The sequence below is a fragment of the Plasmodium coatneyi genome, chromosome 7, assembly GCF_001680005.1.
Source record: "Plasmodium coatneyi strain Hackeri chromosome 7, complete sequence".
In the NCBI taxonomy this organism is placed as follows: Eukaryota; Apicomplexa; class Aconoidasida; order Haemosporida; family Plasmodiidae; genus Plasmodium; species Plasmodium coatneyi.
In genome coordinates this window covers 723,346-751,338 of record NC_033562.1, presented here as the reverse complement: position 1 = coordinate 751,338, position 27,993 = coordinate 723,346, and the positions used below count along the sequence as shown (strand labels likewise).

The 27,993-nt window shown below is 42.8% G+C and overlaps 9 protein-coding genes across 9 annotated transcripts; 5 read left to right on the top strand and 4 right to left on the bottom strand.

Moving 5' to 3' along the window:
• Positions 1-3: 3 nt before the first annotated feature.
• On the top strand, positions 4-1,370 carry PCOAH_00017080 (Uncharacterized protein; the record flags this gene model as incomplete). The annotated part of the gene is made up of 5 exons (XM_020058517.1): positions 4-433; positions 580-654; positions 768-949; positions 1,108-1,173; positions 1,287-1,370. The coding sequence occupies 5 exons, from the start codon at positions 4-6 to the stop codon at positions 1,368-1,370; spliced, it is 837 nt and encodes a 278-aa protein (XP_019914270.1).
• Positions 1,316-8,451, bottom strand: PCOAH_00017070 (Uncharacterized protein; the record flags this gene model as incomplete). The annotated part of the gene is made up of 6 exons (XM_020058516.1): positions 1,316-1,607; positions 1,751-1,868; positions 2,000-2,169; positions 2,324-2,396; positions 2,545-5,043; positions 5,166-8,451. 6 exons carry the CDS (start codon positions 8,449-8,451, stop codon positions 1,316-1,318), a joined length of 6,438 nt encoding a protein of 2,145 aa, XP_019914167.1.
• A 1,273-nt stretch (positions 8,452-9,724) lies between these two features.
• PCOAH_00017060 (Uncharacterized protein) lies at positions 9,725-11,408 on the top strand (the record flags this gene model as incomplete). The annotated part of the gene is made up of 2 exons (XM_020058515.1): positions 9,725-10,017; positions 10,160-11,408. 2 exons carry the CDS (start codon positions 9,725-9,727, stop codon positions 11,406-11,408), a joined length of 1,542 nt encoding a protein of 513 aa, XP_019914058.1.
• Positions 11,409-11,631: 223 nt separating this feature from the next.
• On the bottom strand, positions 11,632-12,633 carry PCOAH_00017050 (NifU-like protein; the record flags this gene model as incomplete). The annotated part of the gene is made up of 2 exons (XM_020058514.1): positions 11,632-11,864; positions 12,081-12,633. The coding sequence occupies 2 exons, from the start codon at positions 12,631-12,633 to the stop codon at positions 11,632-11,634; spliced, it is 786 nt and encodes a 261-aa protein (XP_019913946.1).
• Positions 12,634-13,315: 682 nt separating this feature from the next.
• On the top strand, positions 13,316-14,581 carry PCOAH_00017040 (Uncharacterized protein; the record flags this gene model as incomplete). The annotated part of the gene is made up of 1 exon (XM_020058513.1): positions 13,316-14,581. One exon carries the CDS (start codon positions 13,316-13,318, stop codon positions 14,579-14,581), a length of 1,266 nt encoding a protein of 421 aa, XP_019914228.1.
• A 1,508-nt stretch (positions 14,582-16,089) lies between these two features.
• PCOAH_00017030 (Uncharacterized protein) lies at positions 16,090-20,773 on the top strand (the record flags this gene model as incomplete). Its single annotated transcript, XM_020058512.1, has 2 exons — positions 16,090-20,035; positions 20,157-20,773. 2 exons carry the CDS (start codon positions 16,090-16,092, stop codon positions 20,771-20,773), a joined length of 4,563 nt encoding a protein of 1,520 aa, XP_019914124.1.
• Positions 20,774-21,186: 413 nt separating this feature from the next.
• On the bottom strand, positions 21,187-23,340 carry PCOAH_00017020 (Uncharacterized protein; the record flags this gene model as incomplete). Its single annotated transcript, XM_020058511.1, has 3 exons — positions 21,187-21,397; positions 21,641-21,765; positions 21,889-23,340. 3 exons carry the CDS (start codon positions 23,338-23,340, stop codon positions 21,187-21,189), a joined length of 1,788 nt encoding a protein of 595 aa, XP_019914010.1.
• Positions 23,341-23,815: 475 nt separating this feature from the next.
• PCOAH_00017010 (Uncharacterized protein) lies at positions 23,816-25,288 on the bottom strand (the record flags this gene model as incomplete). Its single annotated transcript, XM_020058510.1, has 3 exons — positions 23,816-23,902; positions 24,244-24,322; positions 24,468-25,288. 3 exons carry the CDS (start codon positions 25,286-25,288, stop codon positions 23,816-23,818), a joined length of 987 nt encoding a protein of 328 aa, XP_019914291.1.
• A 1,393-nt stretch (positions 25,289-26,681) lies between these two features.
• PCOAH_00017000 (Uncharacterized protein) lies at positions 26,682-27,437 on the top strand (the record flags this gene model as incomplete). Its single annotated transcript, XM_020058509.1, has 1 exon — positions 26,682-27,437. One exon carries the CDS (start codon positions 26,682-26,684, stop codon positions 27,435-27,437), a length of 756 nt encoding a protein of 251 aa, XP_019914184.1.
• Between the last annotated feature and the right edge of the window lie 556 nt (positions 27,438-27,993).

The following is a 27,993-nucleotide window of genomic DNA, read 5'->3' as shown; positions in this document are numbered from 1 at the left end:
GCCATGGTAGGGGTGGACAAGGTATTATCCACGGGGGGGATGCACACCAAAGATATTTTGACCGGAGAAATTATGAACGAATATATTATGACCGGGGAGGTGCTCCGCAAAATGAACTTCTTCAGCGAAGACTTCAACCTGGCTAGCGTCCTGGAGGAACTGAAAAGACACTACAACGAGAGGAAACACCTGCTGAGCGAAGTGAACTACGATGTGCTCTCCACACACAAAAGGAGGGAAGACCTCAACAAGTATGAAACAAATCTGCTTCACAAACAGACCCAAATTATTTTACACATGAGGAACAATTACCAAAGGCTCAATAATGTGAGCTATGTCAAGTATCATTTACCTTACTGTGTTCAGCCAAAAACGAATAACACAGATATGTGTGCATCTAAAAATGGACTTCAAAAAAATGCCAAGAAGAAAAGTACCCTCCGTTTTTATTTCGCTCAACATTTATCAAACCACTTGCATGAAAATGCATTACATTTTTGCGTTATGTCTCTATTTTTTTGTACCTATCTGGGCAGGCAAATAAATTCTCTCTTCCCCCCGCTGTGTACAATTTTGCAGATATTTTACGGGAACTTAATCTGCGAAAGAAAATCGCCCAGTACAAGGTAGACCACTTTGTCAGGAAGTACACCGGTTAGTTGGCACGCCAGTTCGTTTGGAGGGCCACCAAGGGGGATTCCTCCCCTTTCTTACATGCGCACATTTGGACGTCCCTCCCCCAATTTTTACGCTTTCCCATTTGTCAGGAAAAATCAAGGGGAGTAACATAATGCACACGCAGATGGCACAGCTATATGAGGAAAAATCTACAATTGAAATTTTTGTAAAAAGTAACAGCGGTGACAGAAACAACTTTGACCTTATCGTGGGGCACATTGTCTTTTTCGATTACCGAGCAAACGTGTTGCTTGAGAATGTAGTGCAATTTGTAAGGGAAATTAGAAAGGGCAGGAACATCATCCGACATTCACCCCTTGCCTTTTTTCATTTTGCTAAAAATTGTGTTGTCTTATTGGGGACGCTTTCCCAGCTGCATGAACAAAGGGGCGTAGTTACACATATGTCCTTCTCCCCTCCGCTTTGCAGACAGCGTCAGGCGAACGGAGACACCTCCCGTGGATGTTTATTCAGTTAAAGCGAAAACGCAAAAACGTCAAAACGTGAACAGTGCGAAATGGACGCACAATTCAATCATTTTGAGAATGAGTAATCAGCACAAAACACATAATTTTTTTTTTTTTTTTTTTTTTTTTTTTTATGAACAGGTCAGGCAGCATTTTATTTTTACGAAAAGCTACCCAGATAGGGCGTTAAAGATTTCCCTCTTCCGATCCGTTAGAGATGTGTAACAAAACTGAATGGAGCTTTTTTCTAGTAAAGACAAGGTGGTCTGGAAAATGCCTTTGAGGAATTTTCTCTCTTCGTATTCGTCTTCTCCCATGGAACTCGTCTTCGAAATGAATTCGTACATGTCCACAATTTTGATTAAAATGGGGAAGGCTATTGGGGGTAAGTTGAGGCTTCCCTTGTTGCTTCGCAGGAAGGTGACGAGGAAGTTGGCGTTCCGGAGGAGTAGTTTGTTCATTCTGCGCGGGGGGTGAATGGGTATGGTCGGTGAGGAGGAGCACAGAATGACAACAAGACAGCACAAGCTATCCTATCGCATGCACGACGCTGTTTTGCACACCGACGAGACGGAAACACTTCTCCTCGTAAAATGTTTTTTTACCTGCTGTCGAGATACAGAATGGAGTCCAGGTAGGAACAGAAAAAGTTGATGGCGTATCCTCCCTTCTTGGCCACTTCGATTATCGTTCTTTTGGACTTCACCACGAGTTCGTTTTTCTCTGCAAGGGGGGGGAAATCAAAAATCAATGGGGTGTCACCACTAATGTGTGTACCTACACATACGTGTTATGTACACGTGTTGGGTAAAGCATGGTCGGCGCGCTACAAAGCGGCGGTTCCTTCCCCTTACGTATATTGAAGAATTCGTACAACAGGACGAAGAGCTGGTGGCTGAGCAGGTACAGGTAAAACTTCTTTCGCTCGAACAGGCCACAGTTATTTAGGATGTAAAAATGCGTTACGAAATCTTTTCCCGGATTGGGCACAGCACCGTCGTTGCTGGTTCGTATGCGATTTTTCCTGGTGGGTGGGAAGGAGAAGGTGGGAAATGCATGTAGAGTACAGCACATATATATATATATGTGTGTGTGTGTGTGCACAAACGGGTATGTGCTCATGTGAACGGTTAGCTATGCACACGACATGCGTAAATAGTGGTCATCTCTCGCCTTACAGTAAGTCCATCGTTTTGACCAGCAAACTGCAGTAGTTGCTTACGAATCCTAGGAGGTTGGAGTAGCTGCCGTCTGCATGGGGTGAAATTGGAACAGAGTGGCCTTACATGTGGCAGGTGTTCACTCAATGTTAGTCTACGCAGATCCTTCCTTAGCACACATAGATGCATACAAACGTGGGCACATGCAACCATAAAAGTATTTTGCACAAGGCACTCACCCCGCGTTTGCGCCTTGAGACGCACGAAGAAGAAGACGAACAGCTGGGACAGTTTGTAAACTAAGTGAAGCAGTAAGAAGAGGACGGAGGAGCTTCTCCTGATGATCACTTCATTGTCCAAGTACGTTTGTACATGTCGCATAAGTAGCAGATACAAACTGATAAAGGAAGAAGAGTCAGTTGGTTTTCTGCTCTCAAGAATTATGTCTGCGCAAAACTTCCCATTGTTTGAAAAGATGTAAATTAATGTTATTATGTGTATGTTAAAATGGTAGAGACAACATTCTGCTTCACCTTCTGATTCTGCGTATTCCATCTTTATCTGTCTCTGGATGTAAGTTAGGACGTTCCTTACCTCATCGGACGAGTAGCTAAACAAGGTACAAATGTTTTTAACCACGTTTTGATATTTTATGCAAATGTGGACCGAGTGCTCATCTGTACATTCGGTTAAGACGCTGTTGTAGTGGTAGAGGAAATCGTACAGTTGAAGACACGTTGGCTTTACTTCACCCTCCCATGGGGTAGTTGTGTCTGTGCTATTATACATGTCGTTGCTCTGCTTAGCTGGTAGGAACAGTTTAAAAAAGAGGACCAGGTTTCCTTCGTCCATAGCCATTTCGTCCTTCCTTTTGGAACCTTTCTCTCGCTTCTTCGTTTGTTTATCCGTGGGGGTCACCCCGATTGACTTCTCCCCCTTGGCCCTGGTCACCACATGCTTCCCACGATCAGCACTTATGGAAGTAGACGTGGAGGTAGTTCCTACACCACTTTTGCTGGCCACGTTAAAAATCTTCAACGCGAGGATGCTATAGGGAAAGGTCGTGTAGTTCTCATTGGCTCTGCTCAGGAGGTGCTCCACTTGGAGTCCCCTTAGCGCGTCCACCACCTGGACGACTGTTGCGCTGTTGGGCTCTTCCCAGAAGTTGTGCCTCAGCAGGAAGGACACGAACACGTGTTCGATCAGGTCGAGGAACAGTGCGTTCAGGTGGGCAGTGGTAGTAGTGGTGTTACCATCGTTCGTAGCATCTTCTTCGCTGCTTAAAATTCTGCCAAGGAAATCTTTCAATTTATTCAGCATCGCACAAATGTTGCTCTTTTCAGCCACGTCGGTGGGGTCACTGTGCACCTCCTCATTGGTGACGGTTTGGCTGACCCCCCCCTGCATATGATTCGTCAAGTAGGCCACGTCGTCATCGGTTAGGATAGTGGTGGCTTCTTCATCTTCCCTGTTTGTGATGACCAATTCGTACACGCGCAGAAAGTACTTGATAAAAAAGACGAAGCAGGTTTTTACCTTTTTGGCCTTCCCCTGAGGGGCTGTTCCCGATTTTTTCTTCTTCGCACGTGTTGGGGCTGGCTCGCTCGGAAGGTTCTCCTGAACCTGCGTCTTCTCGTGCGTTGCGTTGTTTGTCTTTTTTTGTACCTCCCCCTGTTGGCGCGAATCGACAGTCCACTGGTTGATGTAGAGGAAGAATATATGAAAGAGGAGCTTCAAAACGAGGACGTTTTTCTTCGTCTTAAATATGCCACTTGTGAGATACTCCCTCTGCTTCAGAACCAACTGGACGGATAACTTTACAAAAAGGAGGAAGTCACTCAAAGCAATTTTAGGGCTGTCCTTTCCACCCAGGTTTTCACAGAAAGACAGTAAAATGTTCACCAGAATATGCTCAGTGTATATATTGTAGTTGGAAAAGTTGCCACAAATTTTACACAACAGGGTGTATAGATTGTCTTTCACTTTTTCTATGCCATTGAATAGGGGAAAGATGTTACTTAAAATGCACACGTCGACATTTGGGGTGTCTGTTCTATCACTACTGAATTTACTCCTGCGCGATGACACTAGCAACTGGTTATTCTTCCTTTTTCTAGAAAACACACGCATCATTCTGCTTTCGTCAAATTGGTGGACTGCGCCTTTACGCAGGTTGCTTCCACTTGGGGATGCTAATTTTTTTTTCACGTTGAGCATTTCGTACCACTTGTGGGGGTCATTGGAGAGGGCTCTGTTCCTTCGAATTAATGCGCGTGCGTGGTAGGACAGGAAGGCTTCCTCTTCGGGAGGTACATCCCCTTCGGCATGCGAATCTTCCCCTGAACCTTCCCCTTTCCCTTCCAACTTGGGGTAAAGAGAACCTTTGTCTAAATCGCCCAAAATGAGAATAAAATGCAACGAAAATAACTCCTTCAGTAGGTTACAAATATTTTTGTTCTCCCTTATGAGGAAAAAGTAGTCAAACAGGAACTGGTAATTCTGTTCCTTCTTCAAGATAGCAATATCGACGAACAGTAATTTTGTGAACTCTTCGTAAATGGTCTCCATGATCTGTTCTTTACCTCTAAAGGTGGTCACTAGGAATGTGTAGTTGTAGATGAAAAAGTTGGTGATTTGTTTGCATATTTTTTTTTTCACTGGGTAGGGGTACTCCGCCAGGGCGTTCTTCTTCATGACCTTGAGCACTTGGTTGAGGTGCTCGGCCAGGCGGTACAGGTCTGCGGGATGGGCGTAATAGGGACGGCATGAAAAATATATTGGGGATGATACACACATGGTAGTGAATAGCGCATGAACAGGTTAGTGGGGGATTGTTTCCTCTTGTATTGCGTTTTCTCACCTATGACGTGCAGCTCCGCCAGGGAGATGAAGAAAAAAAGCGTCTGAAGGATCATCTGTAGTATGTCGAAGAACGTGTGTAGGGAGTCCTCCTTAACGCACTGGTCATACATCGGTTCGACGGTGGGGAAACAACTCTGCACCAATGCAACGATGTGCTCAATGGAGGGGTGACATAACAGCTGGTCGGTTTTTACTTCTCCATGCAGCAGGGAATACATAGCCACCCTGGATAAACTATAGTTGAAAAAGTAAAGTACATAGAATTTGCAGGAGGAGTAGGCAAACTTCGTGTTGGTAGAATTGCTGTTCCCTAATTTGTCATGAAAGGTGACTTCATTCTTCAGCTTCGTCAAATGGACAGATGCAATTTCCTTCACGTGAGTCAGCAACCCTTGGGTTATGTCCTTCTTTGGAATGGACTTTAAGAAGCAGCAAATGATGTACTCCAACGTTTCTACATTTTGGACAATCGGTGGGTAGTTGGCCAGGGGGTTCTTCTCCACCTGTTCCGGTTGGCTGCTGCTAACCAAAATGTTTCTCCCATCTGCAATTACGCCACCTTCCCTTATGTGTAGTATACCTTCTACCGCTTGGCCCAATTTAGACACGTGGTAAGTGTACACCTCGATCAGGTAGGCCAAAATGGTGGAGACCTGGTCGACCCACTTACTAACGCTACTTTTAAACACGTCCATTATGACGTGATTTAGCAGAAAGTGAATGCTCCTCATGGACTGATCCTGCTTTGCCTTCACATTTCCAATGATGTAGTAGTGCAGAAATTTGAAGAGCCCCTTCACCCCAAATATGTCTACGTACTTGGTTAGGACGTTCCTCAGGATGTGGCCCCCGAAGTGGTTAACGTGAAAACTGCTAACGTGAAAACTGTTGACGCGGCAAGTATTGATAATGTTCAGGTTGCCCGTGTGGTTGTTGTGGCTGTACCTCCCGTTGGAGGTGATCCCCTTGGCAAAATTGAACAGAGTGGAAAAGATCACTGTCCTCAGGGTGACGTCAAAATGGACGACCGTTATGAGGTTGATTTGGTTGACGTATATTAGGTAGTTTAAATAAATCATCATATTTTTTTTTTTTTTTTTTTTTCCCTTTGGTTGTAGGAGGAGAAACAGGCGAGTTGACACATCTCCAGGGTCGCTTCTGCTGTTGCTTTTTTCTACTGTAGTAACTTCCAATTGGGGAGTTTTCCCACACGGGTGCGTGGAAAATATGTTTCTGATCTTCCTATCGTAGAGTAGCAAATGGGGTTTTCCACTGATGTACATTTTTTCACGTGAGGAACTACTTAACGTGTCGGGGCAAGACAATCCTTCCGTAGTGCACTCCCGTAAGGCACTCTTCCATTTCGTCGTGGTCAATTCAAAGTAGGCATTCGTTAGGCAATCGAATAGGTACTTCACCAAGTAGGTCATATTAACAAACAGGAACGTGTCTTTCCTTATATTGCTCCTTCCATTTAGGTACCTTAAAAATTTATACACTAACTTTGAGTACTCTACCAGAATATGCACATTATTGTAAGTTTCTTTTTGATCGTTGAGGTTGAGTTCTTCTTCGAAACGGCATACTGAGTGGGCGATTTTTACCTGCACAGATTTGAAGTAGCTGGCAGCGTTTCTGTGGATCGTTACTTTGGTCTCCCCAACAGATCGCTTATCGACGACTGATGCCTCTGCGTCGGAGTCTGGCACGGAACAATTAACGGTAGGAAGAGTGTTTTCCTTTTTCGACTTGGAAAAGTTAAACAGCTTGGCATACTCCCCTTTGACGTGCTTACCATAGAGGGTTAACTCAAAATGAGGGATTAACAAAAAAAGGGTAAAGTAAGTCTGCACATGTGGGAAGTTTGCACTGGGATGTTTGAGGAGGAGGTATTTCATTATAGTACCCAAGACTTTCAAGCACCCCTTAATTTTACTAACCCCCAAAAAGGGGTACTTCCCACTGAAACTATGGTTATCCTTGAAGAAGTAAATCAGTTTGTCTCTTTTACTTTTATGGAGATTGGCAAATTGGCAGGTCAACTTATCCCCATGAGGATCAAATCGGAAGCACGCATCTTCGTTCGATACTTTATTCAGCATGAGGTAGATTACCTCCAACAATTTTTCATTCTCCTGGAAAAGGAAAAATGAGTAATTCACTTTTAGCTCTTCTTTACTCTCCAAGTAGGATGCAAACACACTTTTAAAATAGCCTTTGCTTATGTTGTCTAAACTGAGGGTGATTTGTTTCTTTATAAGACCCTTCAAAGTGGACAGGTTTTTCACCACTGCGTCGAAGCTGCTACGGGGATTCTCCTCATCCGCTTGGTACCTCTCTGCCAATTCTTGTATGTACCCTATGTAGTCGTACAGGTAGGCAAACAACCCGAATAGGTTGCTATAAAAGGAATATATCTTCACATCGTTCAGCATGGGTTTGTAATTCTTGAAGTAGAGACTGAACAGACTGTTCACGTGTATTACATAATCATTTATGCGTGCTATGTTTTGGTGTGTACCTATGGGGAACTGCACCCCGTGGTCTGACCCGTCCTCTTTTTTTCGCTTCTTCGGGGGATGCACCTCATCGTTCGTAATGCCTTCTGAGGTGCCACCATCGTGGGGTTCACTGTCCGATTCGCTGCTTCCCCCTCCTGGGGAGCTTGGCGGCCCGTTTGCACGTTTGCGCTTTCCCGTTTGCAGCGGGGCGGTCAGAGGTTCACTGGGAGGTTCGTCCAATTCGTCATCATCATCCTCATCATTGTCACCTTCTTCTTCCTCCTCCTCATCATTTTCTTGCTGATGTTGCCGCTTCTTCCCCCCCAGCGTGTAGTCCACCCGGCGGGCGACGCTGTAAATGTCCTCCTCGCAAAAGGCCTCCAGGAGCAGCGCCACGGCATCGAAGAGCAGGTTGAACAAATTTGTAGCGTTCAAGTTGTTCCTGCTCTTCCGATTTAGGAGATGCAGAATATTATTAATGTGCTTAATTTTCACCTTGTCATTTTTCTGTAGAATCTGCCTCATATTCAGGCAAGCCAAAATTTTGTCCAAAATCATGGGTTCTAGATGCACCTCATTTGTCAACAGAACCTCCAAAACTAGATGCACCACTTGATAATTCTTATTGTGCACAATTTTCAAATTTACATTTGTTAATATTCCTATGTAGTATTCCATTTTATTCATTATATCCTTCCTCTTTAGCTTCCCCCTCTTGCAAACAAACTCCCGAAGCAGGTGATCTATGAACTCCCCCTTTTTGCTTAACGTTTGGACCTCCATTTTGCTCTTCGCGTGGAGGGGAAAAAGGGTGGCCGGGAAATAAATAACTATGCTACGTAAGTAACCAGGTGGAGTGGCAACCACTGGAGATTTACTAAAATGGGGGGGCTATGTGGGGGTTGTATGTACTCACCCTGAGGGAGCTGCGTGCCGGTTATGCCTCGGATAACGCAGCGAACCGCAGACTGGCCCTGCGGAGGACAGATGAACAAAGCATTTTTGCAGAAAGTCACAAAACAGGCAACAACGTTAATGAAGTATTTAAATAAGAAACGAATTAGTGACTTCACAGATAAAATTATACGGTTTCATATGTTTGTAAAAAAAAAAAAAAAAAAGTCACTTTTGCGGATTAAAATATAAAGTTAAAGGAAAAAAAAAGAATGTTGTCAAAATGGGAAAAAAGTCTCAGCCGGTAGATCCACCACCGCTGTGTTTTCATCCCCCAAATTGGGAGTCGCAAAAATACAGGTAGCAAAGTAACGTGGTTCCAAATTGGCGGAAGCTATACAGCGTTGTTCGCTCAGCCTGAATCAATAATTCCAGCGCAAGGTAAGTCAATCTAACGAGGGACAACGCGGAGTGGAAAAAAATGGCCGGGTGGCAAAATAAGCGAAGCAGCCAAATGGTGGAAATATCCACTGCGGCGCATACCAAGCAGCCCCTGCACAAAGCCTGGAACGGCAATACCGATTGGGGTTATGCACTCAAGGGGGGAACCCAACCACGCACGGATTGAATCTCCCATTCTGCGAGAAAAAAAAAAATAAATAAAATAATAAATGTTCCGCGGTGTATTTAGGTGTTTACATATTTTATTAAAGTCTGTAGGGACTCTCCATTTTTCTGTTTTCCGGCCGTCCGCGCTTCTACCTGTTTAGTTTTTTTTTTTTTTCTTTTCACACATGTTGGCACTGTAGTAGGCTATGCCTTCCCATCAGGGCTACCGCCAAATAGGTTAGCCTCCCAAAACGGTAGGCCTTTCATGTGGCACCGGGAACGAGGGGGAAATGGCCCTGTGTAGTAATAACTCGCGTATGTTCGCATATCGCTAGGCAGGAAACACTCCTAATGCATGCACGGGTTATTCCTCCTCCGCAGGTGAGTCATTTGGACGAGTGAGGAAAATGGCCCAGGGTGTGCCACATACGTGGTGTGTTGCATTCGCGTAGCAGTTTCCTGCGCGTTAGTGAACAGCTACAATAAGTAAGACCCGCTTGGGTGTATAAGCCTGCACGAGGACCGTCCCCCGTTAGGATACCATCTGCCCAAAATGAAGAAGCAAGTGGTGAAGAAAGCGATAAGCACTGCTCGGACGTTGCACAGTGTTTACCCCTTACAGACGTATCACTTCGTGAAGGAGGCGGGTGAGGGACCGTTCAGGCGGAAAAGGCAAGGCATCGCAACGGAGTCCCTTATCAAGAACTCCTTCCTAACCAAGGAGTACTATGACAAAACGAAAAAAAAAAAAATTGACCTTTTCGATTTTGTTCCCCCGGAAAATTTCGTATCTTCGTATTTTGAAAAGCTGGATAAGTGCTACTCGAACCCACGGTCCATACTACGGTGCGTTCTCCCCTTCCTGAATGTTTATAAGTGTACAAGTGGGATCTTCCCACCTAGATGCGCAACAATAAAAGTGGCGAAAACACGCGTAGTATATAGTATAATTACATCGCTTCTTCCCCCTTTCATCCAACAAAACTAGGCTGTACAAGGACTACATCGAGAAGGAGGATTACCCTAATTACAACTGGCTAGTGAGGTGCTTCTGCCAGCTAGCCAACGTGTTTGGATTTAACTCCTTCTGGAGCGTCAAGGATAAGGAAGCCATTCACGAGCTGAAGTTATTCAAATTTCTGGTGTACGATTTAATCGAAAGGAAGGAGAGAATAAAAGCGAGGCACTGCCCCAGATTGCTATACGCAATGTCCTGTCTAGACTATAGATGCTATTATCTCCTCCCAACTATTTTGGAACTCATAGAAATGGATCTGGACAAGTTCCGCGTACCAACGTTGTCTATGATGAGCTTCTGTTTGTCCTACCTAGGACTAACAAACCAGGAAGTTCAATTCGGCTCCCACGACAACCTCTCTAGAGGCTACAACTTAATAGAAAAGATACTCACCAATATATACAACCGGAAGGATGAAGCGAAAGGGGACATGACTAATTTCTGCTGGTCATTGTTAGCCTACGTTATCGTCGTAAACAACATGTATGAATTTCCCCTCAAGGATCATATTATGCCAAACGGGTATACCACTTTTTTGCCAGAAATTTTAAAAAATGCATGCGATGGATTAACTAAGGAAAATATAGCAGAAAGTGGGTGGATTCAATACTACCTTTACATGACCCTCTACTGTTGTGACGTTGAAAAACCGAGCAACGAAAGGATCATAAAGGAGAGCGTACCCTATTTCATTCAAGAATATTTACATCTAAAATGGCTAGATAATATTTTGATAACTGCCCAGAATCAGGGGTCAGAAAAGATGCAGCTCGAAATGGAAAACATTATACAAAAGTTACAGTTAAAAAATTTCTTCATTAATTTATCTGTTGGCCGGAAGATAGATGAGCAGCATTGTTTTTTTACGTCCCATTTTTATAAGCCTCTAAACTTATGCATAGAGTATGACTACTTCCACCCTATTGGTTTTAACAGACCACTGGTCAGTGGAACCATATCGTTAAAAAACCGGATTTTTAAAAAGCTCAATTTTAACGTTGTTAATATTCATAAGTGCTTTTGGGATACATTGACAGAGGAACAGAAGGAATCGCAACTGGTCCGTGTTTTGGAAGTTTTCCAATCAGAGCGTGGTGTACAGAAGCAACAACACCAGGGGGAGCTTTACCAGGAGAAGTACTTCGATTCGGATTTGCTGCACTTGAAGCATAAGCGGGTCAAGTTTCGTAGTTGGCCGCCTGAGCATATAACGGTGTAGCGGGCTTGGGAGTGCTCCGTGTCTGGGCCAGGCGTTCGTAACGTTACTGCACGGTACCATGCTATGCTATGGTGTGTGTGTGTTTTCTTTTTTTTTTTTTTTTTTGTGGCACTCTCCCCCGTAGTTCTCCCCAAAGGATACTTAAAAAAAATGAAAATCCACCCAACTGGAGGTGAAACTAAAACGCCCAGACAGGCGCTACACATGAAAAGATGGTGCTGATTTAATTCTCAAAGTTGACGACGAGCGTGGGGAACTTCTGCTTCAGCCGTTCCGTTATTTCGCTCTTCACGCTGAAGGGTATTTTGACTGGCTCCTCGTAGGGGTCTGCATTTAGGCCGGCTTCCCCATCCGCGTCGCTGCCTCCGCCCGGGTCAACCTTTTTAAAAACCAACGAAACGGAGTTGTTGATATTTTCCTTGTTCTTCATGAGGTCCGTGATTACTACCTTCACCTCTGCGGGGGGAAGGAGTAGATGTTCATTGGGGGAGTGCTATGTTTTTGCATTATGCGCACTATGTACACTTCACGGTTAAAGAGCACTTTGTTTTGCCCTTTTGAGGGGTGAGGGAGTTTAACTGATGGAATACGAAGCGCCTCGTCTTTTGAAAAACTCCCCCTCCCCGAAGGAATAACACCAAGGGGACGTGCCCCCTCCCGTGTGACACTTACTCAGAAAATCAAAGTACGGTTTCAGATCGCTCAAGCAGCCGTATATATTTTCCTCACTTATTTCGTCAAAATTGGTGATGATCACGTTTGGCTCTTCATTTTTTTCATTCCGTATGTACATTTTTAGTGTCTTCTTTATAACTTGCGACACTGTGACGCTGTTGGAGCTGCAGGTGACGCAGTTCCCCAACAATTTAATATACAAATCGTTGTTTTTTATGTCTACCAATTCGACATCGCCGTTATCTATTTGCAACTTTGGTCGAATTAAATTTAAAACCTTTTCCACATTTTCAGGGGTTAAATCGTAGTGTAGCCCCCCATCCTTCTGTTTCTCCTCCGACGAACGTATTTTGAAGCGCGAAATTTTTTTTTTATTCTGTATATTCGTCTTGTTTCGCAACACGCTAAGGGTGTCATTTTGGAAAAGGTCAGAGCTGTTGTGCACGAATAGGAGAGTGCCTTGGGGGTGTTTTAAACTCCCTGCATTTTTTGCACACAAAAAAAGGGACAGCAAAAGGGTGAAGCTGCCTTCCAACATGATGTTTCTCATTTTTGTTTACGCAAAGTGTGTGTTGGAAAAAAAGCGCCTAAACCTGTGAAGGCTAAATTTTGTAATAAACTATGGTATCATCCTGCGATTGCAAAAAGTGGGATACATTCATCTTTATGTGGGATTATGCCAAAACGTGTGTGATGGCAAAATTAAAATGGTTCCAATTTTTTTTTTATGAACTATTCATATTTTTTTTTTCTAAATTGGCTTTTTTGCACCTTTATGTATATTTTTTTTTTTTATGTAGGATTTATTTTGGTTGTTCATATTTTTTTTTTTTTTCCAGCTAGCTTTTCCCATTTTTGTTTTAAAGGAACATAAATAGGTGTATATTCTCGCAACTTAGCAGTTACCATTTTTGTTATCATTATTTGAGGCATCTTCCGTGGTGTGAAATAGTTCTGCCCGCTCCTATTTGACGTTGCGGCATCTTTAACTGAACGGGGAACGCCTGGCACAGAGGAGGGTCACCTTAACCGAAGGAAAAATCTGAAAAATGGGGAACTACAACTATTTGGGAGAAGCGAAGAAGGAATGTGCGTGCCCACACAAGCAGAACAAAGCAGCGACGCTTGAAGTTAGCATAACTTGCGCTAAGAGGTGACAGAGAAGCAGCAAAAAGAGAAGTCAAAATATGTGAAGCAATTAAACAGTTAAGGCGACTCCCCTTCCCCCAAGCATGATAACCATTTACAAGGAACACCTGAAAGGAAGCCACCACTTCAGCCGCGTATTCGCGTACGTGCTTTTAAGCCTGCGTAATAAGGAAAACTTCTTTAAAAAAAGATCCATCAGGGGAGATCCTTTTTTTAGCAACTGGGAAAAATCGCATTACACGAACAAGAGGAAAGTAAGTGAGAATAGAAAGAAGAGGAAGAGAAAAAACCTAGTCATCCATTTTTCCACCAGCCAAATCAGCTACTTTTACTTTCACTACTTTGTGTATATATTGTTGCCAAAACTGAGATGTCTGTCCGACTGCGAAAAAAAGAACATTCTGGACAACGTCTATTTGGTCGATCGCAGGAACACCGATGAGAATGTGAAGGGACATATATACAACAAAGTTAAGCAGGGGGTAGGTAACATTATTTTTTCCGACCATGTGCTAGCCAAAGAGGAATATGATTACACACACACGTTGGGATTATTTTTAGAAAATACCCTCTTCATGGACATACTTGAAAATGCAAAGGTGAGAAAGGTAAAGCGGCAACACGTGCACTATTCTAAGAGCATAAACAGGAAGAACCTTTACTTGGACAGAAGTAGAAACCACTTTGCATGTAGCAGCTGCTTGTATGGGACATACTTCTGGAGGAGTCGTCACCCCAGTAAGTACAACGTGGTGAGCATACTGAAGAGAAATGCAAACTTAAGTTCCTTTCAAAAATGCAACGAGATAATCCAAGACATAAACAATAATGTACACTGGGTTAACCATCACTCTTTTTATAAATTTTACGAAACGGCATATGTCAGTTTTTTAAATCATCGTATGAGCCTTTTGGAGAGTTTTGTTGAAATGGTAATAAGGAGGAAGGGAGAAGCTCCAGAAGGAGAAGTGAGACAGGAAAAAAGAAAAAAAAAAAAAAACCTCGCATATATATTCTTTAAGCATAAGGATTTCATTTTAAACACTCGTCTATTTCCAGACTTCGTCTGTAAGAAAGCTATTTACATCGACTTCGACCATGCCGCTAATTTGTACGTGAAATATTTACAGCTGTTAGAAAGGGTCAGATCTTTTTCAGGCTGTCAACGGGAAGGTGGTTTAGCTGCACGTAAGGATGAGAATCCTGCAAACAAATCTAGCGACACGAAAAAAAAGAGCCTTCTTCGGGAAATGAAAAAAAATCTGAACCTACATGTGTGGAGTAGGAACCAGAAGGAGAGCTTCTACTCTGATTTGGTCAAAATGAAGTTTCGAAAGTTTTACAATTAGAAAAAAACTCTCGCAGGGGTATAGGTAGGGATTTAGTAGGAACAGAAACCCATCTTTTTTCCCGTTTTTTCCGGCACATCCGTTGCATCAACAAATATGATGCGTCACGGGTACAGCGAGTTCAGTCTCCCCCGTTTAGCTTTGGAAGTTGCTGCCGGGGAATCTTTGCAGGGTTACCCCCCCTCTGATTATATTTGTGGACGCGTGCGTGGGGATACATACATATGTATGTGTATGCAAATGTCATCCCATTTGTCTATGCATCTCGATGAATTTTTTTTTCTTTTTCTCTGTTTTTTATTCCCACATCGGGTGTTCATTTGCCAGCAAGCTGCTTTTCCCTGCTCGCACAAATCTAACAGAAGTCACCCTGGCCCATTTCCTTACGCCGTCGATTTTTTCATTTTCTATATGAGCAATTATAGAGGGGGAGGAGACGGCGAAAAGCAGTTGCTCATATATGTATGCCTTCAAAATGTGCCAACTTTTTCATAAAGCAAACAGTTTTGCAACGAATTGTAGGGAACCATTTTTTAATCTCCTCTGGGGAAAAGAAGGGGATGCCAAGAATGATGAGCGTTTTTAGTTTTGGGGGATTATTTTTATCATTAGCTTTGCGAAAAATTTCCCATTTCACCTCTCCATTTTTGTTTTCACGTATGATTGCTAACCTTTCATGTGAGATCCTTTCTTCTTTTCATACCTTTTCCCGAATTTTACGCCTTTTTTTTTTTTTTTTTTTTTTCCTTCTGTTGTGCGTTACCTTCCCTGGCTGTCACCTCCCTCCGTGCAGTTGCTGATGCGGCGCGTTCGAGCCAACCGGGTCATACACGCAACATACAACTCCTCCTTGAAGAATTCTTTTTTTTTTACAAGGAGTATAGGGTAGGAAAGGAAGGGATAACAGGAGGAAGAAATTAAAATGGATCACTCTGCCATGATCTTCCCGTGAAGATTTTCCGTCGAGTGATTCCCCTGGGGTGAATCATCCCTTCGAGTGTTTTTCTCTCCAGTGCTTTTAACTGCCCTCAGGCTCTACCCTAAAAGGGGTAATTATAAATGGCCTAAGAAATGACAAGTTGTTGAAGTCGCTCCTTTAGGTTTTGCCAGTTCTGTAGCTTATACACGGGGCATACATAGATCGCAATGACAAAGTGTTGATGGAGCTAGGGAGCCAAACCGGCAGAAGCGTGTGAAAAGGCAGAGCAGGGTAGGCCACCACCGTTGCCCGCTCTTCCCATATGTACGTGCCTAACTCTTGTTTCTTCTCGTATCGCAACTGAGCACAGGATATATAAAAGCGACGAGGCTGCAGGGTGGAGAATGCCGTGCGAATGTGAGGGGTGTTATCCTATTCATGTTCTCGCCAAGTGTACAAGCAATAGGAGAGTCCACTCCGTTACCTCACTTTTTAGCTGCTCCATTGATGCAAGTGTGTGCTCCCCCTTCTTAATGGCTGATTAGTGAAGAACCACTCCGTTCCTGCCCCTCCGCCGGTCGCCCCCAAAATGATTTACCTGCAAGGGAAGAACCGACCGATCGGTATTAAGGAAGAGGACATAAACGATGAGAATTACCTCCTCATAAAAAATATTTTAAAGGATGAACAGGTGCATGTGCATAGCTGGATAGAAGTCAGTCTAATCTACTACAAGAAAAATTACTACAAGCTCTTTTTGGACCTAACCAAGGAGGGGGAGATTTTTTATCTCACCAAAAATGATGACAAAGAGGGGAAGGAAGAGACGGACGAGAGGGACGCCTCGAAAGACGGGTCGAATTTTTACACCCTCCTGCTGCTATACCACTTGGAAAAAATAATGAATACGAAAAATGTAAGCAAAGAAGATGAGTTGAAAATAAAGCTGGAAAATTTAATTAATCAGATTGAGAGGAGGAGGAGTGACGTCCTCCTAAGGGGGGTGGAAGTGGACATGCATGGCGGGATGTCAAGTAAAAAACAGGGGTCAATTCCATGGGCGAGCTACGATTACCTATCCCCACATTTAGCTAAAGGCATTTACAACGTTAATATGTACCTGTACCTGCTAAACAAGTATGACCGGAAGAGGGGCGCCAACTACTTCGTAAGGCCGAAAACTTCCCCCAGCGATGGAGACAACGATGATTATGAGAAGCAACCGTCAGAGGAGAAGATAAAAAGTGAATACATTAATCCGTTGAATTATTTAATGGAGAGCATATCCATATTAACCCAACTGGTTAAGAAGAACAAGTACGATTTTGTTGCCTCGATTTATTTGTCCCTCTCTTTATGTCTGACGTATAAGTTGGATCTCTGCATTGAGTTTTCCTCCAACGTTCTGATAAGGCTTATAAATTTGGAGAATTTTTTAAAGGCCATTGTTGCTACTTATCAGGGGTTGTTAGACCCTGTGGGGGAAAAATCTCCCAACACGGAGAAGGGAGCAACAACCTGGCTGTCCAAATTTATGAGTCGTGAAAAAGGGGGGAATGACAATACTGATAAGCGTGCAGAAAACATTGGATCGTTTAGTGGAAGGGACCATACAGCAGGGGAAGAGCACCTCTATAAGTGCATTCGGTTAAAGAATCTGCTAACCACCATTAGAAGCCTCAAGGCAATAATAAAATACATAATAGGTATCTGCTACGTGAAGAAGAAGGAGTGGAGCACGGCCTCCTTCTGCTTAACTGAAGCGATAAAACTTGATGGACACCCCCAGGCGTACTTAACCAACGGGTGGCTCCTCCTGATGAACTACTTGGGAAAAATCGCGCAGTGTAACGACTTTGTGAAGGAAGGGATCCATTGGGGGGTTGGATATGGAGACCTCCCCCAAGTCAAGGAGGAGCAATTCTCCCATTTGGAGTCCCTCCCCCCTGGTTTCGACAAAAACGATCTCCGAAAAATTCCCATGAAGGAGATCATTAACCTAACGCTGGTACGTTACTACGATTATTTAAGACGCGGTATAGTGAAATATTCAAAGGGGGTAGAAAACATCCTGATGAAAGAGAACTCCTCTTATCACATCGAAAAGAATGACATATACGAGTACGACGAATCGATTGAGATGGCAAACAATGAAAGTGGCTACCTGAAAAAGGACCATGAGCATGTGCACCTGTCTGAGAGGATGATCTATCTGTACCTGGATCTGTGCGAAATATGGCTAATGCAGGGAGATAAAAAATCTGTTCTCCTTTTAAAACTGATGAAGGAGAAGGTACACTTTAGTTATGTTAATAAGAAATGCCTTTCCAAGTATTACTTCCTCATTGGTATGTATTACCATCACATTGTGGGGAATACAAGGAGGGCCCTCAAGTACTACTACAAGAGCTTTCAAATTTATGGCAACCAAGTCAGCAGGTATTATCGTACAATCTGTTTGATCCATCTGAAGAAGTACAGTAAAGCTAAGAAGAACATTTTGTTTTTTTTTCAAAAGGGTAGAAATGCCTATTTTGTCAAATTGTATGTTTTTTTCTTCCTCCACACGGCAAATTTATTTTTAAATTTTAACCTCCTGTGGGAGGGAAGCAGTAATCGTGCACGTCCCCATGGGGGCACCAACGTGGCGGCTGAGCAACCCTCTCATGCCATTAAGAATACCACCCAGGGGGACGACACGAAGATGTGCGACAAAGACAAACGAACACACGTTGCAGTTCGAAGCAAATATATGAAGAGCAACCAGAATGACAGTTCCATGAAAGTTGTCCTACGGATGTTGCAACATCTGATTGACGTTCTGGAAAAGAACAGTTATTTGTTCCATAACGATTTGGACACCAAACTGATGAGAATAAAAATACGTGAACTGCTGATAACCAAGTATAACCATGAGGGGATGGTGGACTACAATAAGGAGCTCAACGAAGTGGAAGAAGTTAGGTCTTTTTTCAGACAAAGAAATAAACCTAGCAAAATATCCTACGAACTGATTAATAATTATATCATCTCTCTTTTCTTTTGCGATGAGAAAGAACGCAGTGTGGAGTTAATGGAGTTGCTGAAGAGGGAAATCTTCCTCAAGGTGAAGCGCTTCTCTAGGTACTACTCTTATACCTTTTGCGGCAGGGCTTCCGATGCACGACTGTTGCGGGATAGGGAAGAACATGGAATTGACCCCCCTAAGGAGACAATTTCCACCGAAAGGAACAACCCTCGAAAGCGCAGCGCAACGACCCCGGGGAGTACGAACAAGAAGTCCAAACGGAATGGGAGCGGGTCCCCCTGTGAGGACGTCATTACAGGAATTGCGCCTGGCGAAGAGGTCAAAGAGAAGAAGGACCTCCTCCACCGCACTGTGCGTCGAAACGCAATAAAGCTGTACCACCTGGACGTCATGCTTCGCAACCACAGAATCGGACAGATCAGGCAAACTATATTGAGTGAAGGAGAGAAGCTTCCCAATCATGTATACATAAAAAGAAGCAACAGACAGCGATACAGGGAAATAATTAACTACCTAAAGAGGATCTACCTAACCATATGCTTTAACAGCGCCGTCTTGGAAGAGTACCTTGGCTATAAAGACTCCTCCATACAGACATACAAATTGTATACACAGTTGTATAAGACGTATGAAGGTGCCTTCGTTAGGTTAGCAAACGTTTACATACAAATGAGGAAATTCTCTAAAGCGAAGGAGGTGATAGACAAGGGGTTGCAGACAAATCCAAAGTCAGTAAACCTCTTACTGCAAAAGGCTTACATACACGTGGCCAGGAAGCACTACGATTATTGTATATACGCCTTGGAGAAGCTAAAAAAAAATGAACACCTGAAAGACGACGTTTTGATTAATACGTATTTGGTCATCATCAAGTTTTGTAAACTTAAAAGGGGAAAAAGTAAGGAAGAAAAAAATCAGCTGGTAAATGAAATATACACTCAAATAAGTTTGCTAGGGAGAGAGAGGAATAACTTTTTCGTGTCCAGCCTAATATCCATCCTGCTCAGCGTTAACCACAAGTATGATCTGTCCAGCGAAGCCTTCCAGTTGTTAATCGACTCGAATGAGAAGCAAACCTTCTACTGCCAGTCGGCGTTAAGAAACCTTGTCCTACACATGTTTAACCACCTGATGAGAACAAACCATGAGATGAAAAATAAATTATTTTTAAAAAAATTAAATTTGTTCTTCAATTTAAGCTTAAAGAATGGCATAAACGACAAGCAGTTTTTTCTCTGTTATGCGAATTTTTTACACTTAATTGAAAAGTTTGAGGATGCCATTCTTCTGCTATACAGTGCATACGTTAAGTGGTCTCATGATTTGTCTATTCTGAATATTCTGATCATTTGTATTGATTCGTTTGTTTCAAAGTATCTCAGTTCAGATTACGTGGAGTTGACGGATGTTCTGCTCATGGGCGACTTGATCTGCTTCTCCTTCCGCGCCATCCACACGATTCTGCGGTTTAAGCGGCTCTCCACGTCTGCGGAGCTCCTCGCTTCGGGTAAGCCAGACAGATTGGGAAGTTTAACAATTTGCCCGTTCAACGGTTTACCCGTTTAACGGTTGTGCATACCCATATTCACCACCCAATTGACCATCCCATTTTTTCCTAACCCCCCCAGATGAACAACACAACTACTACAAAGAAGGCGATCTCATCGTCGAAGTAAGGAGGAAAGACATCGAGCATTTGGCCAGCAGGAAGTACCTAATCAACACCTACAAAAAATTCGAGGAGAAAATAAAGCCATACATTGAAAGCAGTGTGCCCAGCATGGTCAGGCAGAAAAAAATGTATAACCAGAAGAAAATAAATTTACAGAAAAAAATTTACGAAGATAAAAAGAGGAAAAAAATTTTGGAAATGAAAAAACTGAAGAGTCAGGAAAGTCTACATGAGGAACTGCTCAGAGATGTTAGCGAACTCACCTACCACATGACCGAACGGGGGACGGGAATGACCACCCTGAGGGGAGAAGGAAAGGACGCCCCACAGGAAGAGGGAGAAACGCATCCACAAAAGGGAGATGATCAACAGGAGGGGGATGACGACGATGAGGAATTTTCTTTTAATAAAGGAAGCGCCAACCCGAATGAGGCAACTGACAAGGAGGAGATGGATAACCCTGGGGAAGGAGACATCTCCGACGGTGATCCGCAATACATGGACGACTCTTCCAGCAGCTCAGATCTCTTCGAGGAGAAGAAACCCAAAAAAAGGAAAAAAGTTATAGACTAAAAAAACCTGGACCGTGCAGTCAAAAAGGCAAAGAACAACATGGTATGGAAAATTAAAACGCTGGTTATTAAGACGCGCATGTTACCATGCACATGCTAAATGTTCGATGGGGAAGAAGTATACGCAGAGGGTGCTCACCTTGCGTGTTAACAAAAAAAAAAAAAAAATGCGAAGAAAATGGGAGGAAGGCCAACTGGGATATGAACTATTGGGGAGGCAGGTGCACCCACCCAACTGCCGACACACAAGAAGGGTAAAACAAAATTACAAACTGACACGCGGTCGTAGATGCAAAGGTTGGTCGTTCAAATGAAGAGCAATGGTAAAGGTGTCAAGGGTTCAGCGTTGATCCGATCCATGAGACGGTAATGCCGCGTAACATCCCTCCATCGAATGATGATCTGTCCCCACCCCTAGACAATCCCATCGTATACAAATAAACTTAACTGCAATTCGTCGTCTTTTACGTCCAGCTCATCAAACTTACAAAAGTTGTAGCAGCCCTGGTAGTATTCTCTTGACATGTATTGGAATGGACCCCTCGTGACTCCGCCAAGGGAGAAGCAAATGTACTCCTCCAGCAGCCCGTAGTTTTCTAGTTGCTTCAGGCCGACGCTCACGTAGCTGAAATGGGCAAAAGGAAAAAAAGGGGAAAGAAGAAATGTAAGTTGTAGATAGGTATATGTTTACTTAACTGTGGGGAAGATGCCACATACGGGTTAAGTCACATGCCGGTGAAGGAGCACGCATGCCCAATGCTGCACACAGGATGAAATCACATAAGGAGAACACACTCTCGAAACAAAATTATAATCGAACAAAACTGTGATTAGCTTTCCGTAGCAAACACCCTCAATAGATGGTTACCCCTTCTTGGCGGACTTGTGACCATCCAGCCAGAGCTTCAACTTGAACGACTTCTTTCCCGCGAAGGAAAAGGCGGAGGTTGTCAGGGGAATGTTTCCCATTTCACGGAATCTCCAAAACAGTTTCTAAGAAGAGAAAAAAAAGAGGGGAGAGTGACGCACACCCAGTCAACTTGTGCAACGCTTTGAGGGACAAGCTCGATCTGCATAATGAAGCATGACTGCGGATAAGCTTTCCCACGCGCCTACCTCCTGCACGTTCCGAATGGTCCAGACCACCTTGTAATTGTGTATGTGCATCGAATCGACCTTGTTAATGTTGCTCACGGTGAAGGCATCCGTCTCTTTTTTCTTCAAGGCGTAATTCTTGTCGATATTCATGTATAAATACCTGTTGTTATTCATGTCTATGTAGAAGTCCAGATAGTGTTTCATTTTTTTCTTATCGTCTGCAATTCTCTCGTATGTCTCTACCACATCCTCTGTCTTCATACGCTCATATTCTGTTTGGCTTTGTACTTTGTTTTTGTTTTTGTATTTATAAATGTAGTAGTAAATTAAGTTTAAGACTTTTTCCTTATTGTACTTTTCGACGTGGTCTATTTGAAAGAAGTTGTAAAAATTGTAAAAATTGAACAGAGGCTTATTCACGAAAACATTTTTTAGGGTGTCTTTCTCGAGGATGTATTTTTCCCCCAGATGTTTGTTTTCGACATATTCGTGTACGTCATCTACGGATACTTTTTTTTTGTAGGTAAAAATTTTTCTGTTGTATTTCCCTATGTGCATGTTCTTTTTTAGCTTTTTCAATTTTTTTTTTTTTTTTTTTTTTCCGTCCGTGGTGGCGTTTGCTTGTTCGCCCGATTGGTCCTGTTGGGAATCTTGTGCATCTGCCCTATCGTGCCCGTCAGCCGGATCAGCCTGTTCGAGTGAGTCCTCCCCTTGAATATCATCCATGTAGGTGTGTAGTTCCGCTTCTCCTTCATGTTCTTCTTTTTCGTGCTTCTCGAGGGGTGCTGTGGAGGGGAGATCGTCCTGGTTGTCGTCACCCCCTTGGCTAACACCGCTGTCGTTGCTGTCATCGTTGTCGTTGCTGTCATCGTTGTCGTTGCTGTCATCGTTGTCGTTGTCGTTGCTGTCATCGTTGTCGTTGCTGTCATCGTTGTCGTTACTGTCATGGCTGTCGTCGCTTCCATCGGTGCCACCGCTTCCCCGCCCGCTGATCTTATCCTCAACATAGTCGAAAACAGAGTACTTGTCCTTGTAGGAAAAAACATCCTCCTCGGTGCCCTCGTTTTTCCTCTTCAACTTGTAAAACTTGAGCAGCCTCCTTCTCATTAACTTTTTGTTTACTTTTTTTTTTTTTCCCTTTTGGCCCTTTGCATCAGCATCGCCATCATCGTCTGTTTTTTTTTTCTTTTTTTTTTTCTTCTTCTTTCTCTTTCGCACATGGCTAGGGATGCTCCTAATCATGGACTGATCTTTTTGCTTTCTAAAAATCAGACTTAGTTGAAATTTTGTATCTTTTCCCTTTCGAAAGGTTTTACTAGACATTTGCTTGTACTGCCTCTTTTTAAATGTGCTAGGCAAGTAGCAGCTCCCGTTGGTATTTTCCACCCTGGGATTAAAGCAAATATGGCATATGAAACATTTTAGGTACACTAGGAGGAAAAGGGAGGAGAGGTGTTTCCTCAAATCCATTTATTAATTTTTTTTTCTTTTTTTTCTCCGCCCCCCCCTACTGTTAAGGTAACCCCCCTTTTTACATTATGGCTGCTTCCGCTACTGCTGCTGCTTCTGCGTAGCCCCCTCCCTTTGGAAGATTTTTTCAAACATTTTTTGCAATTTACGTTTTTTCAACCAAATATGTTCCACTATGTGGTTACCATGTACATTACATACGTATAATGCGTACCACTTGCGTGCACATTTTATGTAAAAAGGAATGCAGCACGTGGGGAGATCCACATGGATTTATAAAATTGGAAGCCACAAAAAATAAAAAAAGGTATGCATTTAAAACGACATTAATTGAACAGTAAAAAAAAAAATTCTTTTAAAAAAAAGTGCAAAAGGCTGGGTAGCGCACTATACAGCGCAACCATCGGCAAACCAATGCGACTGGATTGAGGCAAACACACTGGTGTGGGACGTCACCAAAAGGCAGGTAACGCATTTACAAATACATCTTCTTCCTGTTAACCTTCATATCTGGGCGCAGAACAAACTCGTACATTTTCTCCTTATCGTTAATCAGCCCATCCTGTAAAGGTCATCAGAGAAAGGTGAAGGGGAAAAAATGATCCAGGTGTGAGGATACGTGTAACATGTAGGCCAAAAAAATGTAAAGCGGTAATAGGGAAAGAAATGCAACGCGCCAGAGTGTGTGCAGCAGGTAAGCCAAAAAAAAAAAAAAAAAAAAAAGCAACAAAGAAGGGGAAAAATAGCTAGATGAACCGAAAAAATATGAACAGTTCAGAAAAAAAAAAAAGAACAAATTAGCTACATGAACAGTTCAGAAAAATAAAGCAAAACAAGGTCATAACTTTGCAACGACGTAGCTACACAGGAGAAAACAAACGCGCCTGGCACGCGAAAAATTACCTTAAGACTAAGAAGCTGCAGGGTGAAAGCCGGGCCAATTTCGTTCAGCGTGCACTTCTTTTTGTTGAGGAAGTTGTACCTGCGGGTGCACGTCCAGGTGCAAAGGGGGGAAAGAAGCACAATGTGCAGGGTGAACAAAGAAAGGAAACGAGGGAAATAGGGAAAAAGCTGACAAAGTTTCACAAACCGCGCCACCCGGGCGAATGGTCACTGCGAATTCTTACTTAAAGTGCCGGAAAAAGATAAAGTCTCGCTGGTTGTAAAAAACGACGACCTTCTGCGATTTGTACGCAGGCTTGAAGGGAACCAAGGTGTGGAGCTGTCGCTTTATCCGTTCCCCAATGAAGGTGTTAAAGTTAGTGATGTAGACCTCCGGTGGTAAGGTCGTTATTTCAATGTCCGTCTTCTTCTTATGTGCATATAAAACATTGGTGAGGGAGTATTTCGCCGTGGGGCCGTTTGGCAAAGTAGATATGAACATATACTTAGGGTGTTTGTCTATTCCCTCTTCGATTAAGATAAAAGTGGAAAAGTTATTCTGCACAGAATTGCTCATGAGAAATTCAATTGAATGATCCAATCTTGGTTCATAAAAAATGTGAGGAAATGTTATCGACAATTCTTTCATAAACAAAATGGTGTTTTTTGATGGTCTTTTGATGGACGTTATAACAATGTTTGGTTCTTTCCCCTGTTTAAAATAATCACTAAATTCGTCTATACATTTTTCATTCAATAAAAATTTTTCATTTTCCGCGTTAATTTTATTTTCATCAAAAATGGCTAGCCGTTCTATACTCCTGGGGATTTTTTTCTCCACAGGAATATTTAAAGATTTTTTTTTTTTTATTTCATCTTTTTTTTGTTTACGAAGAATTAATTTCTTCACATATGCCTTTCCCTTGAGAGCATTTCTTTTATTTTTGTTTTTGGAAAATCTAGACAATTCGTTGTATCGTTTTACATCAATGTTTTCAATTTCTTGGATGGAGTACTGTTTCTCCTTGGTCATGTACCGCAGCTTTTTTTTCTCCTTTTTGTTCATTTTAAGGGAAGGGAGGTAGAACAGGGGTACTCAAAAGTGCGTATGCATAAATGGGTATGTGTCTACGTTCGGGGTGGGGGTCCACAAGTGCGCTTCTACGTACGTGTGCCTCCAACGTGCTGGTAAAATTGATACGTGTTCACCATGTTATGGTAACGATGACCGTCGCATCCTACATTTATTGGTGTCGCAAATGTTCATATCTACTTCTCGTTCTTCTCCTACGCATTTATTTCGCAAAACGGGCAAACTGTTATGTGGCAGCCGATGGCAGGCCTTCATTCGCGTGTTCTTTCGTTCTGGTGATTCTTGTAACGATGGGGAATCTATTACAGGGGAACTGTAGTTGCGTGTCACTTATCTTTGCTCATTATGTTGGAGGTCACAAGAAGGGGAGAACAACGCTACCAAGTAGAAGTGGCAACCACTCGTCCATGTGCCAACAACAGCGGCTAACGCAAAGTGATACTCAAAAACGAAGATGCCACGTTGTTGACACGTTCTTGTTACCTAATCCGGTTAAAAACCGTCACAGGTAAAGCTCGCTACTGCTCAGTACAATGTTACGCAATTTTCCTAACGGAACAACGGCAGTTTGGTTTTGCTAACCCAGGGATGATGGGCCAACCCAACTTTTGGCCACAAATGATGCGTACGCATAGCATAGTTATACAATGCGCATAGAAACGTTCTTCAGTTATTTACATTTTCCAACGTCGTGAGACTCGTTTATATTAAAATAATGTCGAAAAAAAAATTCACGGAAAAAATTGACGCCCCAGGTATGCAGCTAGCCGGAAAAAAAAAAAAAAAAAAAAAAAAAAAAAAACGGAAAGGCGCAACAGAGTTCAACTAAACGTGGCAAAAAAAATTGCCAAAATTTTTATCCCAAAGTTGTTTTCCCTCCTTTTTTTTTTCCCATTATGATTATCTAAAAAAGGAGACCCAACTTTTGTGGTATGCCGAATTGGAAGTTTTTCTTTCCCCTTTGCGTAAGGCATGAAGTAGAACGGATGCATATACATTACTCGTGTATACACTTGTTCCCCTTTATTCTTCGTGCATCCACATAAGTATAAACTTTTCTCCCACGCGCCAGTTGTTGCAGCCTATACTGTCGCATCATACGCCGCGTGTACCAGTTCTTGCTGGCGAATGCGAAAGAAATCCGCTTCGAAGGGGCCGATCAAAATAGGAGCAGCGTACCCCTAGGGAGGAATTAAAAAAGGCAAGTAAATCCCCTGACGAAGAGTTGAACGTGAAGTACAAGTGGTGAACTTCACTCACACGTTTAACAGCCAACATAGCAACTTCTGAACATCCGTAGGTTTCCCGGTCGATTTGTGCACAGCGCTTTTCGCAATCCGTTCACCACACCTACAAGCTAGCCAAAATGTTCAACCTGAGTAGCCTATTGAAGGCGACGAGTGTCGCCAAGCCTGCAAGCGCTGCCGCACAGGACAATGAAAATGCGGACAACGCGGAAGGGGCAAACGGAGAGGCCGTCAAAATAAAGATAATAAACATGCAAGAATATAAAACGAAGAAGTTCCTGGAAGAAAAGAAAAATGTGAATGCATGGAGTGCTGCCAACGCCAGCGGGAAGAAGCCTGCCAAGGAGCCGAAGAAGAAGCCTGAAAAGAAAAAGGCAGAGAAGAAGAAGGAAGAGCCGAATAAGGACGAAGATAAGAAGGATGAAGACAAAAAGGAAGAAGCTAAGAAGGATGAACCCAAGAAGGAAGAGCCTAAGAAGGACCCCAAAGTTGAACCCCCCAAAAAAAAATTCGTGCCCTCGGTGCTCAAACAGAAGGAAGCAGCCATGGCCAAAGTAGTAAAAGAAGTGAAAAACGAAAAAGTGGAACTATTCCCGGACCTTCTTCAAGCAAAAAAATCAACCAAAACGGAGAAAGAGAAAAAGAAAAACCAACCACAAAAAAAAAATAAGAAAGAAAAAGCAGAAAAGAAAAAGCAAGAAGAGGAAGAAAATAATTTCCCTCCAATCGAGGAAATAGAAAAAATCCACTTCAACATTTTTGACATTGTGGACATGAAGAAAGAGTATGAACGGATTATGAGGAATTCGGACAAGGTGATGGAGAAGTATAAAAATAAGAAAAAATTTGACGACACGATGATTCTTTGTAATTAGTGGCGAGCTTTTCTCATCTGTTTTGGTTTTCTTCCAGAGGGGACCAAACTCCCCTACACACACACGAGGGTCATCCATACGTGTATACGTAATAATGCGCCCCTTAATTAAATCTCTGTGTGGTCTACGTTAGGTGTTCCTTCCTGTAGTTTTCTCTTAAAAGTTTATCTTTGATATGTTTTTTTTCTTTTTTTTTAAACTTCTTTTCTCCTTTTCCCTCTTATATTTTTCACAAAGGTTCTTCCATATGCCCTGCACAGTTTATTACCCACCCGGAGTTTGTGCCTTTTTGTATAACTCCCCATTTATTATGCGTTTGTACAGATGCATCGATATGGACCCCCTGGCGTGCGCACCTACCGACGTGCACATCGCAGGAAGTTTTTCCGACCCCACTCCAAACTATGTTATACTTCGTATTCATTAAAAAGGGAAGGGCGTTCCACGATCACGGGAATTTGCCAAAAATGCGCAAAAAAGACAATGTTCTTTTTTTTTTTTTTTTTTTTTCTTCCTATGCTTTCCGCCCAAGGAGAAATGCCCCTTATGTGAAAAG